The 14,032-nt window shown below is 31.4% G+C and overlaps 2 protein-coding genes across 4 annotated transcripts; one reads left to right on the top strand and one right to left on the bottom strand.

Moving 5' to 3' along the window:
- The first annotated feature begins 1,371 nt into the window (after nucleotides 1-1,371).
- Nucleotides 1,372-5,836, top strand: LOC126656350 (heterogeneous nuclear ribonucleoprotein 1). Of its 3 annotated transcripts, none has more exons than XM_050350894.2 (14): nucleotides 1,372-1,531; nucleotides 1,685-1,850; nucleotides 1,935-2,024; nucleotides 2,615-2,680; nucleotides 2,839-2,904; nucleotides 3,068-3,156; nucleotides 3,238-3,283; nucleotides 3,446-3,500; nucleotides 3,984-4,060; nucleotides 4,182-4,317; nucleotides 4,398-4,522; nucleotides 4,600-4,704; nucleotides 5,208-5,348; nucleotides 5,443-5,836. In XM_050350894.2, the coding sequence occupies exons 2-14, from the start codon at nucleotides 1,833-1,835 to the stop codon at nucleotides 5,527-5,529; spliced, it is 1,101 nt and encodes a 366-aa protein (XP_050206851.1). In that variant the 5' UTR covers nucleotides 1,372-1,531; nucleotides 1,685-1,832; the 3' UTR covers nucleotides 5,530-5,836. The 3 variants fall into 3 exon arrangements, with proteins under 3 accessions (XP_050206851.1, XP_055959628.1, XP_050206852.1); XM_050350895.2 differs by having other exon boundaries at nucleotides 1,373-1,531; nucleotides 3,071-3,156; XM_056103653.1 differs by having other exon boundaries at nucleotides 1,372-1,850.
- A 554-nt stretch (nucleotides 5,837-6,390) lies between these two features.
- On the bottom strand, nucleotides 6,391-9,111 carry LOC126657608 (uncharacterized). The gene is made up of 4 exons (XM_050352316.1): nucleotides 8,401-9,111; nucleotides 7,003-7,336; nucleotides 6,822-6,903; nucleotides 6,391-6,679 (listed from the first exon to the last, which is right to left on the bottom strand). Exons 1-4 carry the CDS (start codon nucleotides 8,942-8,944, stop codon nucleotides 6,482-6,484), a joined length of 1,158 nt encoding a protein of 385 aa, XP_050208273.1. The 5' UTR covers nucleotides 8,945-9,111; the 3' UTR covers nucleotides 6,391-6,481.
- Between the last annotated feature and the right edge of the window lie 4,921 nt (nucleotides 9,112-14,032).

Here is a 14,032-nt window from a genome sequence, read left to right as displayed (position 1 = left end):
TCAATTCAAAGTAAATGTTTTAGTAAATTATTATAATTTTAAACATTAACTTAATATCAACTCAACGTCGACTTAATATCAATTTAATGACAGCTCAATGTCAACTCAATGTAAACCTAATGCCAATTCAATGTAATCCTAATGTCAACTCAGTGTAAATCTCATGTCAATGCATGCAAACCTAATGTCAACTCAGTATAAATTTAATGTCAATCCGAAATAGTAAATTATTTTAATTTTGAAATGTAACTTAATATCAACTCAACGTAAACCTAATGTCAACTCGATATAAATCTAATGTCAACTCAATGTAAACTTGATGAAGGTTACATGTCAATTTAAAGCTATTTTTTTAGTAATTTATTATAATTTTAAAAACTAACTTTATATCAACTAAATTAACTTATATAATTTATTTTGAGTTTATATCGAGTTGACATTAAGTTAATTGTGTTTCTAATACATTAATTTATAAATTTATTTTAACTTAATTTATTTTAAGTTAATATTTAATTTACACTAGTATTAATTTAATTAGAATAAATTAATTTAAATTTTAACAAGCATAATATTTTATTAGTATTTTATAATAATATATAATTTATAATCAACCATTTTAATATGTTTACATTTAGTTTAAATGCTTCCTTATACATTATTAAAGAGTATATGTATATATATTAAAGAGTAATTAAAGACAACAAACATGTCTTGCCTTGATGGTTAGACACATGGACAAAGTGTGAGAGGTCATAGGTTCTATTCCTACTAATAGCAAATTTATATTTTATTTAATTCTTTTAAAATCTCACCACTATAGTTGACTGCCGTTGACTGCGAGTTGACCGCTGTTGACCGCGGTGGTCCGGCCGTTGACCGCGGTGGTCCGGCCGTGGTCCGGGGTTGACCGCGGTGGTCCGGCCGTGGTCCGGCGTTGACCGCGGTGGTCCGGCCGTTGACCGGCGTTGACCGCAGTGGTCCGGCCGTTGACCGGCGTTGACCGCAGTGGTCCGGCCGGCCGGTGGTCGGTGGCGGTTGGTTAGATTGTCTAACCAAATCTAGATTTGCCACGTGTCATCATTTGATTGACTCAAACATAGACCAATGAAATGTTGACAAATACCAAGGACAATATTGTCTCATTTTCTTTTATTTTGGGTTATGAGGGATTTTTGTAAACTTTTTATTTTTTTTGAGAGATTTTTGCCAAAATCAAAATGGTGAGGGAAAAGTGAAACACCATAGCATTTTTAGGGGATTTGTGTAAAAAACCCTAAATTCTATAAAAGGTTCTAAAAAGATTTAGAGCCCAAAAGGCCTCTAATAGGCCCATTAGGACTGCTCAATTTGCGTGAAGCTTCAAAATAAGAAGCTGCAAATAAAAGAGACGAGCTAAAAAAAACTGTTTGGCGCGTGGGGGTAAATAATAATCATAGGTGAGGAAGAAGAAGAAACAAAGCTAGCGAGCGAGCGAGCGAGAGGAGAGATCTGAATTAGGGTTTTATTATTATTTGAATTTCAATTCACAAAGGTCAGTGAGTGTCGTTAATTCAATTCTTAATTTTAACGTATAAATTTTTAAATTGTGTGAAATTTCGTTAAATTAGAGGAAAAATGGTGAGTTTGGTATCGTATTTGATGATGATTGTTTGTGAGAAAGAGATGTGGTTTATGTCATTTGCAGGGAGAGGAGAGGTAGAGAAAGAGAGAGAACTTTTTCTTGTTGTGAGTCTGCGAGAGCTAAGAGAGCCATTTCCGTTGAATTTGAGTGTTGTTTTTAGGGTTTCTCCGTTGTTTTTTTCCATTTCTTCTTCTTCTTCTTCGACTTCATCATGGACCGAAAGCTTGTGGTTAGTTTTTACTTACTTTAGAAGTTTTCTTTTGTTTGCATTGCTATGAATTGTAGTATGTGAAATTGAATTGTGGGATTACAGGTGTTGGGAATTCCGTGGGACGTGGATACGGAAGGTTTGAGAGAATACATGACCAAATTTGGAGAATTGGACGATTGTGTTGTTATGAAGGTAACATTCTTGTTATGTCTATGAGTATCTTGAGACATTTAGAGTTTCCTGCTGCATACGTTGTATCTGTGTATACTATAAACGTAATACTGTGAATCTGTGATGAAGATCTTTCTATATCATGGGTTAAAAAATGGTGATAAGTGTAACTAATAAAACAATGATTAGCAACAACTCTACAACTACAAGTGCTGGATAAGTTTTTTTCTCGTATGGTTGTTAGATTAGTTTATTGACTTTAGTCTCGCTCAATTCTGTAATCCGAGCATCTTGATAGAGTTGGATATGTTTCTATGCTGAATTCCAGCTGCTATTTGGTACTCGCTGAATCATTGCGATCAATTGCCGTAGGAGTCTTTCTTGTTTTCACAATCCATTATTAATTTCTATACTAATAAATCATTATTGTAGGAGTCTTTCTTGTTTGTCATCTTAAGTTGATTCGAATTGTGAAGATTAGACATTTTGTGGCTGCGTTCCTCTACTGCTGTGATCCATTCTTCAACAATAAATTTTAGTTTTCTCCTTTGTCTAACATTTTTACTATTTTGTTTTGTGTTCTCTCACTTGATTGTCTTTTCATGTTTTAGGAACGCTCATCAGGTCGCTCTCGTGGGTTTGGATATGTAACATTTGCATCAGAAGAAGATGCAAAGGTAACGGCTATTTTGGACTTTATTGACATTTTAACGTTTCCTTTTCTGTTTTTCACTTTTACAGTGAATAGCTTGTTGAAATTTCAGTCCGTTATCCATATGTGTAACTCTGTTTTGCTAAGGATAATCATTTCTGGTTCACCTTTTGTTGACTATAGGCTGCATTATTGAGCGAACATTTTCTCGGTAACAGAATGCTAGAAGTTAAGGTGGCCACACCAAAGGTTATACCTTGCAAATTCTAGTTAGATGTTTGGTTTTTAATTTATGATTTTCAAACCCATTTCACTATGTTCTCAATAATGTGTTTTCTGTTGTGATATAGAAGCGTTTATGTGGTAAGGATTTATATGCATGTATGCTTTATCTTCTATTTTTCTCTTTTAGCAGGAGGAAATGAGAGCACCTTCAAAGAAAGTGACAAGGATATTTGTTGCTAGAATTCCTCCTTCTGTTACTGAAACAACCTTCCGGAGGTATTCAAATAATAAATATACAAGCAAATTCATTTAGAATTCGGACTATGTGTGGAATAACATACTTGATGATTTTTGCAGCCATTTTGAACAATATGGTGAAATAATTGACCTATACATGCCAAAGGTGGGTTCATCACTCACGCTTTGTGATGCAAAGCTATGTTTATACTTTACATGTAAAAATTCTTTTATGTTCTGGGGACTGCTTACAAGTAAGAATAATATTATTACTGCTATATGAATATTTGTTAAATTAATTAAAAGATGAACTGGATATTCTGTTCAGGATCATAGCTCAAAAACACACCGTGGAATTGGATTTATTACGTTTTCCAGTGCAGGTAAGATAAACTGTGCTCCTTCCACTTATATGTGCTGCATTTAATGAGCAATTGTGTCTAGTCTCTTTCACTATGCATGCTCAGTTTCAGCTTTGTTTTTTTCTTTCTTTATCATTCTGTTCCTGTTAGGACAAGGGTCCATTGGACTTTTATCATCAGTTTACCCAATCTGTCCTACATCACAATTCCATAGTTTATTATCATTGCTTTTATTACTATTGATACTGTTAACATAATGAAAGTATGAAAGTTCTTGAATGAAAATTATTGTTATTGTTTCTTGCTACAGATTCCTGGAAGAAATTAGAAATTGAATTTGTGACAAAATTTAGTTGGAAATTTTAATGTATTCAGTCTTTAAAGGATAATTTTTAAAAATTTATTTCTTGAATAGCGAGTCTGGTATCCATGTTTCTTTGCACTCTTGATCTTGTACAATCAAAATTCTTGATTGGAAATGAATGTTTCTGTTTCTTGCTTCAGATTCTGTAGACAGTTTGATGGCTGATAATCATGAATTGGGAGGTGCTACTGTAGTTGTTGATCGAGCAACGCCGAAGGTAAGTTGAAAAGAGCTACTGCAGTCTAATTGAACATGCATATCTTTTTCCCATTAAAGTTTAGATTTGAAGTTTGTTGATAGCTACAAAATTTAAATTGACTTTATATGCACATTGCCAGGAAGATGATTTCAGACCAGTAGGAAGAGTGTCTCATGGTGGATATGGTGCATACAATGCATATATTTCTCAAGCAACTAGATATGCTGCCCTTGGTGCTCCTACCTTATATGACCATCCAGGTCCAGTGTATGGAAGTATGTACTGCTTCGTCTAGCTAACTCATATCTGGTCTTTTTGGAAACTGCATAACTTATTTGTTTTGCTGCATTGGCAGGAGAACCTTATCGAGGGATGAGTAAGAAAATTTTTGTTGGCAGGCTTCCTCAGGAAGCCACTCCTGAAGATTTGCGCCAGTATTTTGGCAGATTTGGCCACATATTAGATGTTTATGTTCCTAAAGTAAGATCAGTGCTCTTGTGTATGGATGAAAAACAGTTTATGATGACTAATAAACATGTGAATGCTTATGAGTGCAGGATCCAAAGAGAACTGGCCATAGAGGTTTTGGATTTGTAACTTTTGCTGAAGAAGGAGTAGCAGATCGTGTTTCTCGAAGGACTCATGAAATTTGTGGACATCAGGTATTACATAGATCTTTGTCATTGCTATTAGGAGTATCCTCTTGACTTTTATCTTTAAGAAACTGTTTTAAGAATACATTCTATATGCTTGAGTTCAGCAATTATTTGTAATCTTTTATGCTAGCAGTTTCTTTTATTTTTATCATTTACGATGTGTATGTTTGTGTGATATCTAGAGATGTTCTTCTAGTATGCTTAAGAAATTGCAAACATATAAGGAAAATGCTTGCTTGAGCCGATAATTTTTAAGCAGTTTGAAATTCAAACACGAGAGTTGATCCTGGTCCTGATTATCTTTACTGCTATTTATCTATACATGCAATAATAATTCATATAAAATGCATGATGTCTTCAAATACATAACCTCTTCTGTCTCGTAGTAGATGCCCATTTGTGGGCATAATGTGTACGGCCAAAAAGCTTTTACCTGTTTGAAGAAGCTTTAATTATGAAACTGCTGTATATGTTAAGGAGAACCTGTTGATATTGATTTGTATGTGCAGGTTGCCATAGATTCAGCTACACCAATTGATGATGCTGGCCCAAGTGAAAATTTCACGATGAATAGTTATCCATCTTTTGGCGGCTATGGTGGTCCTATGCGCAACTTTGGCAGGATGTACGGAAGCCTGGACTATGATGACGTGAGCATCTATTTTTCCTTCCGGTTAATCATCTAGTTGGTTTTATGACAGGGTTTCTGATGTTACGTAACATAATTTATCCTTTGCTTTGCAGTGGGGTTATGGAATGAGGAGCGCAATGGGGAGTGCAATGGGGAGTTCGAGACCTTCAAGAGCAGATTGGCGGTACAGGCCTTACTAAATGGTTGTAGCCTTGAAGAACTTGCTCGGCCTCTTTGTGGCGTCAACAGAATGTGCAGTATTTAATCTGAAACTTCTTTTAAAATAGTAGAACAATAATTTGCAGACTATATTTATGTATTGTAATTCTCGGAACTTCATCACTGCATTTTCAATGTCAAGCTGTTCATATGTTTGTTGTGGTGACATGTAGCTTAGTTAGCTTGATTGAAAATGTTACGATTCACAAACTTTGTTGTATTGTATGGTATTTATTGTTTGAACATTTCATATTAAATTGATTTTTGCTACAAGAGCAAACTTATGCAGTTAGCTTTTATTAAAAAAATATCTTTCAAATTGCCAAGGCTAATAATATGTGTCACAAGCTACACTCAAATTGAATTTTGTTGATGTTTTTTTTATTGTTTGTGATATTTTATAGGGTTAATTCCATAAAAATCACGACCATTACGTGAAATTTCATTTCAATCACGACCTTTAAAAGTTACCATATAAAATCATGATTTTTCATTTTTTTTCTTCTCAAATCTATCATTTTAGTATAATATTTTTTACAGAGTTTTTCATTAAACCATTAATTAAAGATCCAAATTGTAAATTGACACCAAATATTATCTTTCGGCTAGAGTATGTAGAATTAGTAATTTTTTGTTAGAAAAAATACACCGAATTATAGTTTAATGATAGGCTTGAAACAAAATGAAAAGTCGTGCCTTTAAATGCCAATTTTAAAAGATTACGATTAAAATGAAACTTGGTGTATTTTTTATGGAATTAACTCTATTTTATATAGTTGCAGCCGATAATTTACACGGAGATCCATGCACTGCAACAAATTTCTAAACTATAACTAAAAGAATGGAGCCTAAAAACTGCAAACATGTTCCAAAATGGATCCCTGAAAATAATACATCATGGATAAGTGCTACTTTGTACAAAAACAGAAACAATTAATATGAGTCCCCAGCGAAGCAGCAGCTCGGACGGCGGTGAAAGAGTGAAAATTTATGAGATTTTTTGGGTAGTTGAGGCTCTTGTGAGGTGGTGGTTGATTGTGAACTTCTCATTTCCTGAGCTTTAATTTGAGCAGTTCTTAGCTTGTTCAATATCTTGTCCATTGATGATGATCTCTTCTTTTCCAGTTTCATCTGCAAACCAAAACATCATTGTTAATCAAGGCAGCAGCAACATTGACACCCAAAAATAAATGTTTTGATATTTCCGTTTTTGTTCTTTCCATTTCCGCGCTACATAGCTTGAAGCAATTATACAGATGGAGTTAGATATGACCTCAAGTTTTCGAATTGCTGCCTCGGCTTTTGCTTTCTGCAAATTCTCCCATGCTGTTATCTTGGCTTCCTCCCTTTGCTTTCTGCATCATAAACCCACAATTATTGGGCATGTCGAAAATGAATCAAGTTTTTTTGATGCATTTGTATTGGTAGATAAAGAGAAAAGGATAACCACCCACTTGGAAAATTCTGATGACGCCTCTGAAATCTCCCACGATGAAATATGAGAATTCGAAGCATTTTGATTATTATCCTGAGCATGTTTCTTACGCATGCTCCCGCCAGAACCATGCCTTGTGGTTCTGCTAACAAGAGTCGCCCTTTTATCTACTTGCACTTCCCTAATTTCCAATCTAGCAGGTTCAACAGGAGGCAAAGAGGGAGGAGACGATGACCTTCCTCTTGGTGACGAGCAGGTGCTACCTTCAGGGCTCATCTGTGTCGCCATGTCTCTCCTCGAAAGTACGCGATTTACCGAATTTTCTGCATCATTTATTCCTTCAAGTTTCTCATCTGTACATTTGATAGGATACCGGTCAATATCAGTATCAGAAAATTAGTTTGTCAAGCCAATTATGCAGTAATTATAAAAGTTTAAAACTTAAAACACTTTTTAAACAACATTTTCAGAAAGTACATCCCATTTTGTGCATTGCTAGTTAATGTGTTATCTTGGCACAGAAACTCATGACTTTTACATTTTGGAATTCTGTTTCTATTTTTAAAAACACTTCTGAATTTACTAACTTTCTATTGAAAACTTGTTTTTATAAAAGTTATTGTTTCTTCGCTTATGTTTCGATATTTTCCGTTTTAGTGTTACAGTTTGCGTAACATCTAATTAGCATTTTTATTTCCACCTCAAATCATTAATTTATATCCTCATCTCTGCATGAGCAACTTAACAGAGTCTTAGCACATCTATTAAGATGTAATGTAATTGATCCACTCACATGGTCCTAAACCAAAATTCTTGAGGTCTTTAGAACCTATGTTATACGGAAATGGAAACGCTGAATTAGAGAAGGTTCGAATACGAAAGCATATTTTTTACAAAACAAGTTTTAAAATTTAGGGTTAATGTCATAAATTCACGAGATACACACCTTTTTATAATTTCACCATGTTTTATAAAAGTTGATAAATCAACCACCGTTTTTCTGGAAAATTGATACACCGATTAACAATCACCGGGAGGTGGCCACGTCATTCACACATCAAAACGGTGCCTTTAGAAAATTCGGCTTTCACGTCATCGATTCCCACCGGATTTTCAATCAGTATACCGATTTTCCAAGAAAGAATTGTTGGTGTATATATTCACCAAATTCTACAAAACACGATTAAATTGCAAAAATGTGTATATTTCGACATTAACCCTCAAATTTAAAGTTTCACAATTTCAAAGCATTTTCCGAGGCCGAAAAATATAACTCCGCAATTTCTGAGCAACATAGTTTGGAAAAGTAGCATTATGCAACCTCAAACAGCTAGCTCATTATAAATAACTAACTCAATCCGAATACAATTAACAGAACTACAGTAAACATGAACAATAGCTAACGAAGTTTCTGTACCTTGAGAACTGGTTGATGAACATTCACTAACCAAATCAGACCAAACAGGTCCACTAACAGACCGTCCAACACCACCCTGATCAACAATCCCACCTCCATTATACCGCCCACCATACCCCTTAGGCATCAAAACCCCGGTCGAAAACGGAGAATTCGCAACGAAATTCCTCACAGAATCATCAAGAACCTGCATAGAAGGCGAATAATTCGAGTAATATCCAATCCCAGGCGGCACAATAGGCCCACTTTTCGACTTCGGCCGTCTCTGCTGCTGATGAAAATAATGACTTTGTTGCTGAAACTGTGAATATTTTGTGACACCATAGCCTAAAACTGGACTACTAATCCACCTCTCTGCATCTTCCCACTTAGACGGCATCGTTCTGCCACTGTAAAACGGCGTTAAGGCACTAATATGCCGAGTACTTGTTCCTGACGACGGGTGTGGTACTCTCTCCGAACACCATCCTTTTTCTTGAAAATTTCCAGCTCCCGGGCTCGGAAATGTACCCAAACTGAGTGATGAATTTAGATTCTTTCTCATACCCACTAATTTTGAGCTCAAATCTTGAAGTGGGCGTTGCTCAAATTGAAGAGTTTGTATATATTCAAGAGTTTTTGTGTGTTGTTATGTCCAATAATGGAGGAAATTTTGTTGGCAAGTGAATGGTAATGTTTGGAATATACAGGTGGGCAGGGGCGGATGTAAGAAAAGGAAATGGTGAACGATTACTCACTTTATAATTTTAAATTTTTAAAAGAAAATCATTAAAAAAATTAAACATTATAAATTTATCATCTTAATATTTAAAATAAATTATCATGAAATTTTAATATTTATCATAATTCACACTTCAATCTTTTTTTTCAAAAATTCATTTTTATTTCCGTTAAGAGTTCAGTCTCTCAGTTTATTTTAGTTTTGTTGACTCATTTGACTAATACTAAAATAAATATAAAAACTAAATTATTAGACAGAAATTAAAATGAGCAACTATATTATTTGATTTTTAAATGGACTAACATATAAATTGTGATAAATATAGGCTTGTAATTTACTCTAATATTTATAATATGTTATATTAAAATTTATATTTTATTGATTTTTTATTTTATAAAATTTTAGTATAATTTTATCCATTTTATAAAAGAAAATACGAGTCTGCCGCTACCGTTAGGTATAGAAGACAAAGATTGGGTTAAGAAAACCAAGAATTTAGAGAGATGAAAGTGCCAACTCATGAGGTCTAATCATGGAATAAAGAGTTAACGAAGAAGACGAATTGTGCATTAATGGTGATTTTGATTTAATCTGTTTGGTATCTAATGTTTTTTTTTCTATTACAGAGAGTATGTAAGCATAAGAATGTACGGGACACAACAGGTAATAAAAACATGAGCCATGAATCTGTAGTATTATGGATGGGTAGAATTTGGAAGAAAGGAATTTGACGGTAAATAAAACAAATTCTTTTAATCTGTTATACCAAAAATAAAAAAATAAAATTTTCGTAATTTTTAAAAATAATATATTATTTCTTTTTCTCAAATTGAAAACTACCTTATTATTTTTAATATTTAAATTAGACTTTTTTTTATGAATAAAAGGTCAACGACGCGGCCTCTGAACTTGTTATATATAGTTATTTAATTCAGTTTTTATCTTTTTAAGCAACTAACCTCATAATTCTTCAGTTTTAGATCAGATTATCTCATAATTTATTTTTTTATTAAAAAATAGGTTTATAATAAATTTATCACAACAATTAGAAAACTTTCTAAATTATTTTCGCATCTCCCACCTCCAATTTATATTTCATGCATTTTAAAAAAAATATTGGATAATTTGGCCTAAATATAATTATGGGGTAATTTATTTCTTCTATTTAAATTTAATTTTTATAAGTACATTTCAATTGTAATTAAGTAAATATATTTATATATGGACTCGAAAATTTCTTCCATCTTCTTTGAAAATCAAAAGATACAATTTCTTATTTTTATTTTCATATGTTTTTTTCATATAATTTATCTAATGAGCTTTTGTCCAACTTCGTCTGAGAATATAATTCACACGCAGAGTCAGGCCTATCTTTAGATTAGGAGGGGCCATAGCCCACTCAAAAGTCTCATCATATATGCACATATTTATAGTTTAAAGTCAAAGTTTTGTTTTTTTCACTGTTCATCCTTTCTCATAAGAACATGTATTTATTGTATAAACATGATTTTTCAAAGCAATAATCTTATCATTAAACCCTAACTAAATCACATTATTATTCAATTAAAAATTCATCCTCAATATTATAAGTCTAGGTCGGTCATGCAATCAGTACTAAAAAATGAACTTAAGAATTTAAAATTGAGAAACCAACATAAGAAAAACAGTTGAATAATCTAATTTGTAGATGTACACGAGGCAGCATAATTTGTTAGGCAATAATGTAATTGACCTAACAGCAAAAAAAGGAGTAAGTAATGAGAGGTGGGCTTTTTGCAAAGATTTATGAGTTTTTTAGACAAATACCCCCAAAACACCTAAATAATCTCAAGATCACCTACTGTCTAAAATTAATTGAATTTTACGATTTGAGTATTATCACTTTACAAAAATAAACTTTCAATCAATCGAGACTGTAGTTGATCAACATATGTTGTGCTCTCACTCTAAATCCAACAGTGGAGATTGTTTAGACGGCGGCGGCGGTGGTACTACTGGTGTCGGATTAGTGTCTTCTTTTAAAATCAGCCGCAAACGGCGGAGGAAGAAGAAGAAAACAGTGAGTAGTATTGTGAAAGGTCAGGATGATGATGATGAGCTTGAACGGTGTGTGTCTGCTTACGTGGAGTCGGTTGGCGCTTACGACGGAGCTGTTGCTAGTGCAGTTGGAGAGGACAGTAGCTCTCTGTTTGTGGATGCATACAGTTGGGAAGTCAGATGAATTTTTAATAATTTTTTCAGTTTTGGCCTGGGTTTTGTTCTTTGGCCATTTGGAGGTGAGGTTGATTTCTCAAAAACGACAACATCCCATTCTGCTAAAATGATAGCATGTGCGCATGATAATCTTGCTATGCTTCCTCCTACTATTATTGCCTTTGCTTTCTTCTTCTTCTCACTCATTATGATTTTATTTCTCTATTTTTAATACTGTATATTTGGTATTTGTGTGATTGTTTCTCTTTGAAATTTATGAGCTTTAATTTTCTTTATGCATTTGATATAATTTTGTATATATTCTCTTTATGCATTTGATGTCCAGGTTTTTGTTTTCTATTATTGATCAATTTTTATGCATTAGTGGAGTAATATTGTTTAGTTGTTAGTTGCTTTTAGATTTATTTTTTGTTGTCTTCTGCTCTTTCATCAATTTATGTTTTTATTAAACATGTATGTATTACCAATTTAATCTTTTATGCATTAGTGGAGTAATATTAAACTTATGGTTTATATCGGTTAGCTAAATATAAGTTTACCAAAAGTTGATTATCAGTTTACTTAAAGCAATTTACTATTGTTTATTTTTTATAAAATTATAAATATTAAATTTATAGTTTATATCGATTTACTAAATATATGTTTACCAACAGTTGACTATCAGATTACTTAAATACAATTTACTATTGTTTATTTTTTAAAAATTATAAATTATTAAACTTATGGTTTATATCGGTTTACTAACTATAATTTTACCAACGGTTGACTATCAGTTTACTTAAGAAACAATTTACTATTGTTTATTTTAAAAAAAATAGAATATTGAATTTATGATTTATATCGGTTTACTAAATATAAGTTTATCAACAGTTGACTATCAGTTTACTTAAAAATTATATCAGTTATTTTTTAAAAATTATAAAATATTAAACTTATGATTTATATCAGTTTACTAAATATAAGTTTACCAACAGTTGACCATCAGTTTACTTAAAAAACAATTTATGATTGTTTATTTTTTAAGATTATATAATATTAAACTTATGGTTTATATCGGTTTACTAAATATAAGTTTACCAACTGTTGACTATCAATTTACTTAAACACAATTGATTATTGTTTATTTTATAAAAATTACATAATATTAAATTTATGGTTTATATCGGTTTAATAAATATAAGTTTACCAACGGTTGACTATAATTTTACTTAAACACAATTTACTATTTTTTATTTTTAAAAATTTTATAAATTAATAAACTTATGATTTATATCGGTCTACTAAATATAATTTACCAACGGTTGGCTATTAGTTTACTTAAAAAGCAATTTACTATTGTTTATGTTTCAAAATTATAAAATATTAAACTTATGTTTTATATCGGTTTACTAAATATAAGTTTACCAACTGTTGACTATCAGTTTACTTAACACATAGTTGATTATTGTTTATTTTTTAAAAATAATAAATTATTAAACTTATAGTTTATATCGGTTTACTAAATATAAGTTTGCCAGCGGTTGACTATCAGTTTACTTAAGAAACAATTTACTAGTGTTTATTTTTTAAAAATTATAAATTATTAAACTTATGGTTTATACCGGTTTACTAAATATAAATTTACCAACGGTTGACTACTAGTTTATTTAAAAGGCAATTTACTATTGTTTATTTTTTAGAAAATAAAATATTAAACTTATAGTTTATATCGGTTTGCTAAATATAAGTTTACCAAAAATTGACTATCAGTTTACTTAAAAACAATTTACTATTGTTATTTTTAAAAAAGTAATAAATATTAAATTTATAGTTTATATTGATTTACTAAACATAAGTTTACCAACAGTTGACTATCAAATTACTTAAATACAATTTACTATTGTTTATTTTTTAAAAATTATAAATTATTAAACTTATGGTTTATATCGGTTTACTAACTATAAATTTTACCAACGGTTGACTATCAGTTTACTTAAAAAACAATTTACTATTGTTTATTTTTTAAAAAAATTAGAATATTAAACTTATGATTTATATCGGTTTACTAAATATAAAAGTTCGTGAATTTATTTATAATTAGCCCTAAATAAAATCCAAATCATTAAGCAAATGCTAGATCAATTTTGTCAAATCTCACTGTTAGTTAATGTTGGTTTTAATATATAGAAGACATGTCCATAAGTGATTGTCATCTTCGTCTCATCCGGGTAAATAAACAACAAGACAAAAATCAACAATTCTATATCATAGCAAACTTTCAAATAGACAAATATCCCATATATTTATTTTATTTCAAATTGTTTTCTATATTTTAACAAAAGAACTACAACTTCAAGTCACTACCAAAATCTAGAACTACAATTTTCATTGAGCTATTTTATCAAACACTTAAGGAGCATTACTAAAAAAAATCATCTCCACAAATGAAGAGTTTGAGACCAAACAAACATAGAAACATAAATCAATCTGAAATTAAAACTCAAATTCACAAATAAGAATACAAAACTGAATAAAAGAACAATTAAATAAAAACAGAAAAAATAAGTGACCTTTATAGCTACATTTCCAGAGTAAAGAAGAAATAATTTGTCGAGCAGAAATAATTAAAACAAAATCCCTATCTTTTCTAATATTAAGAACTCATCAGCAACTATGTATCTTACTTGTCAACTCTAACTCCAATCCAACCAAAATTTT

Source organism: Mercurialis annua, linkage group LG7 (genome assembly GCF_937616625.2).
Source record: "Mercurialis annua linkage group LG7, ddMerAnnu1.2, whole genome shotgun sequence".
NCBI classification, from domain to species: Eukaryota; Viridiplantae; Streptophyta; class Magnoliopsida; order Malpighiales; family Euphorbiaceae; genus Mercurialis; species Mercurialis annua.
Note: the sequence above shows the minus strand (reverse complement) of the source record. Positions and strands in the feature narration are given on the sequence as shown.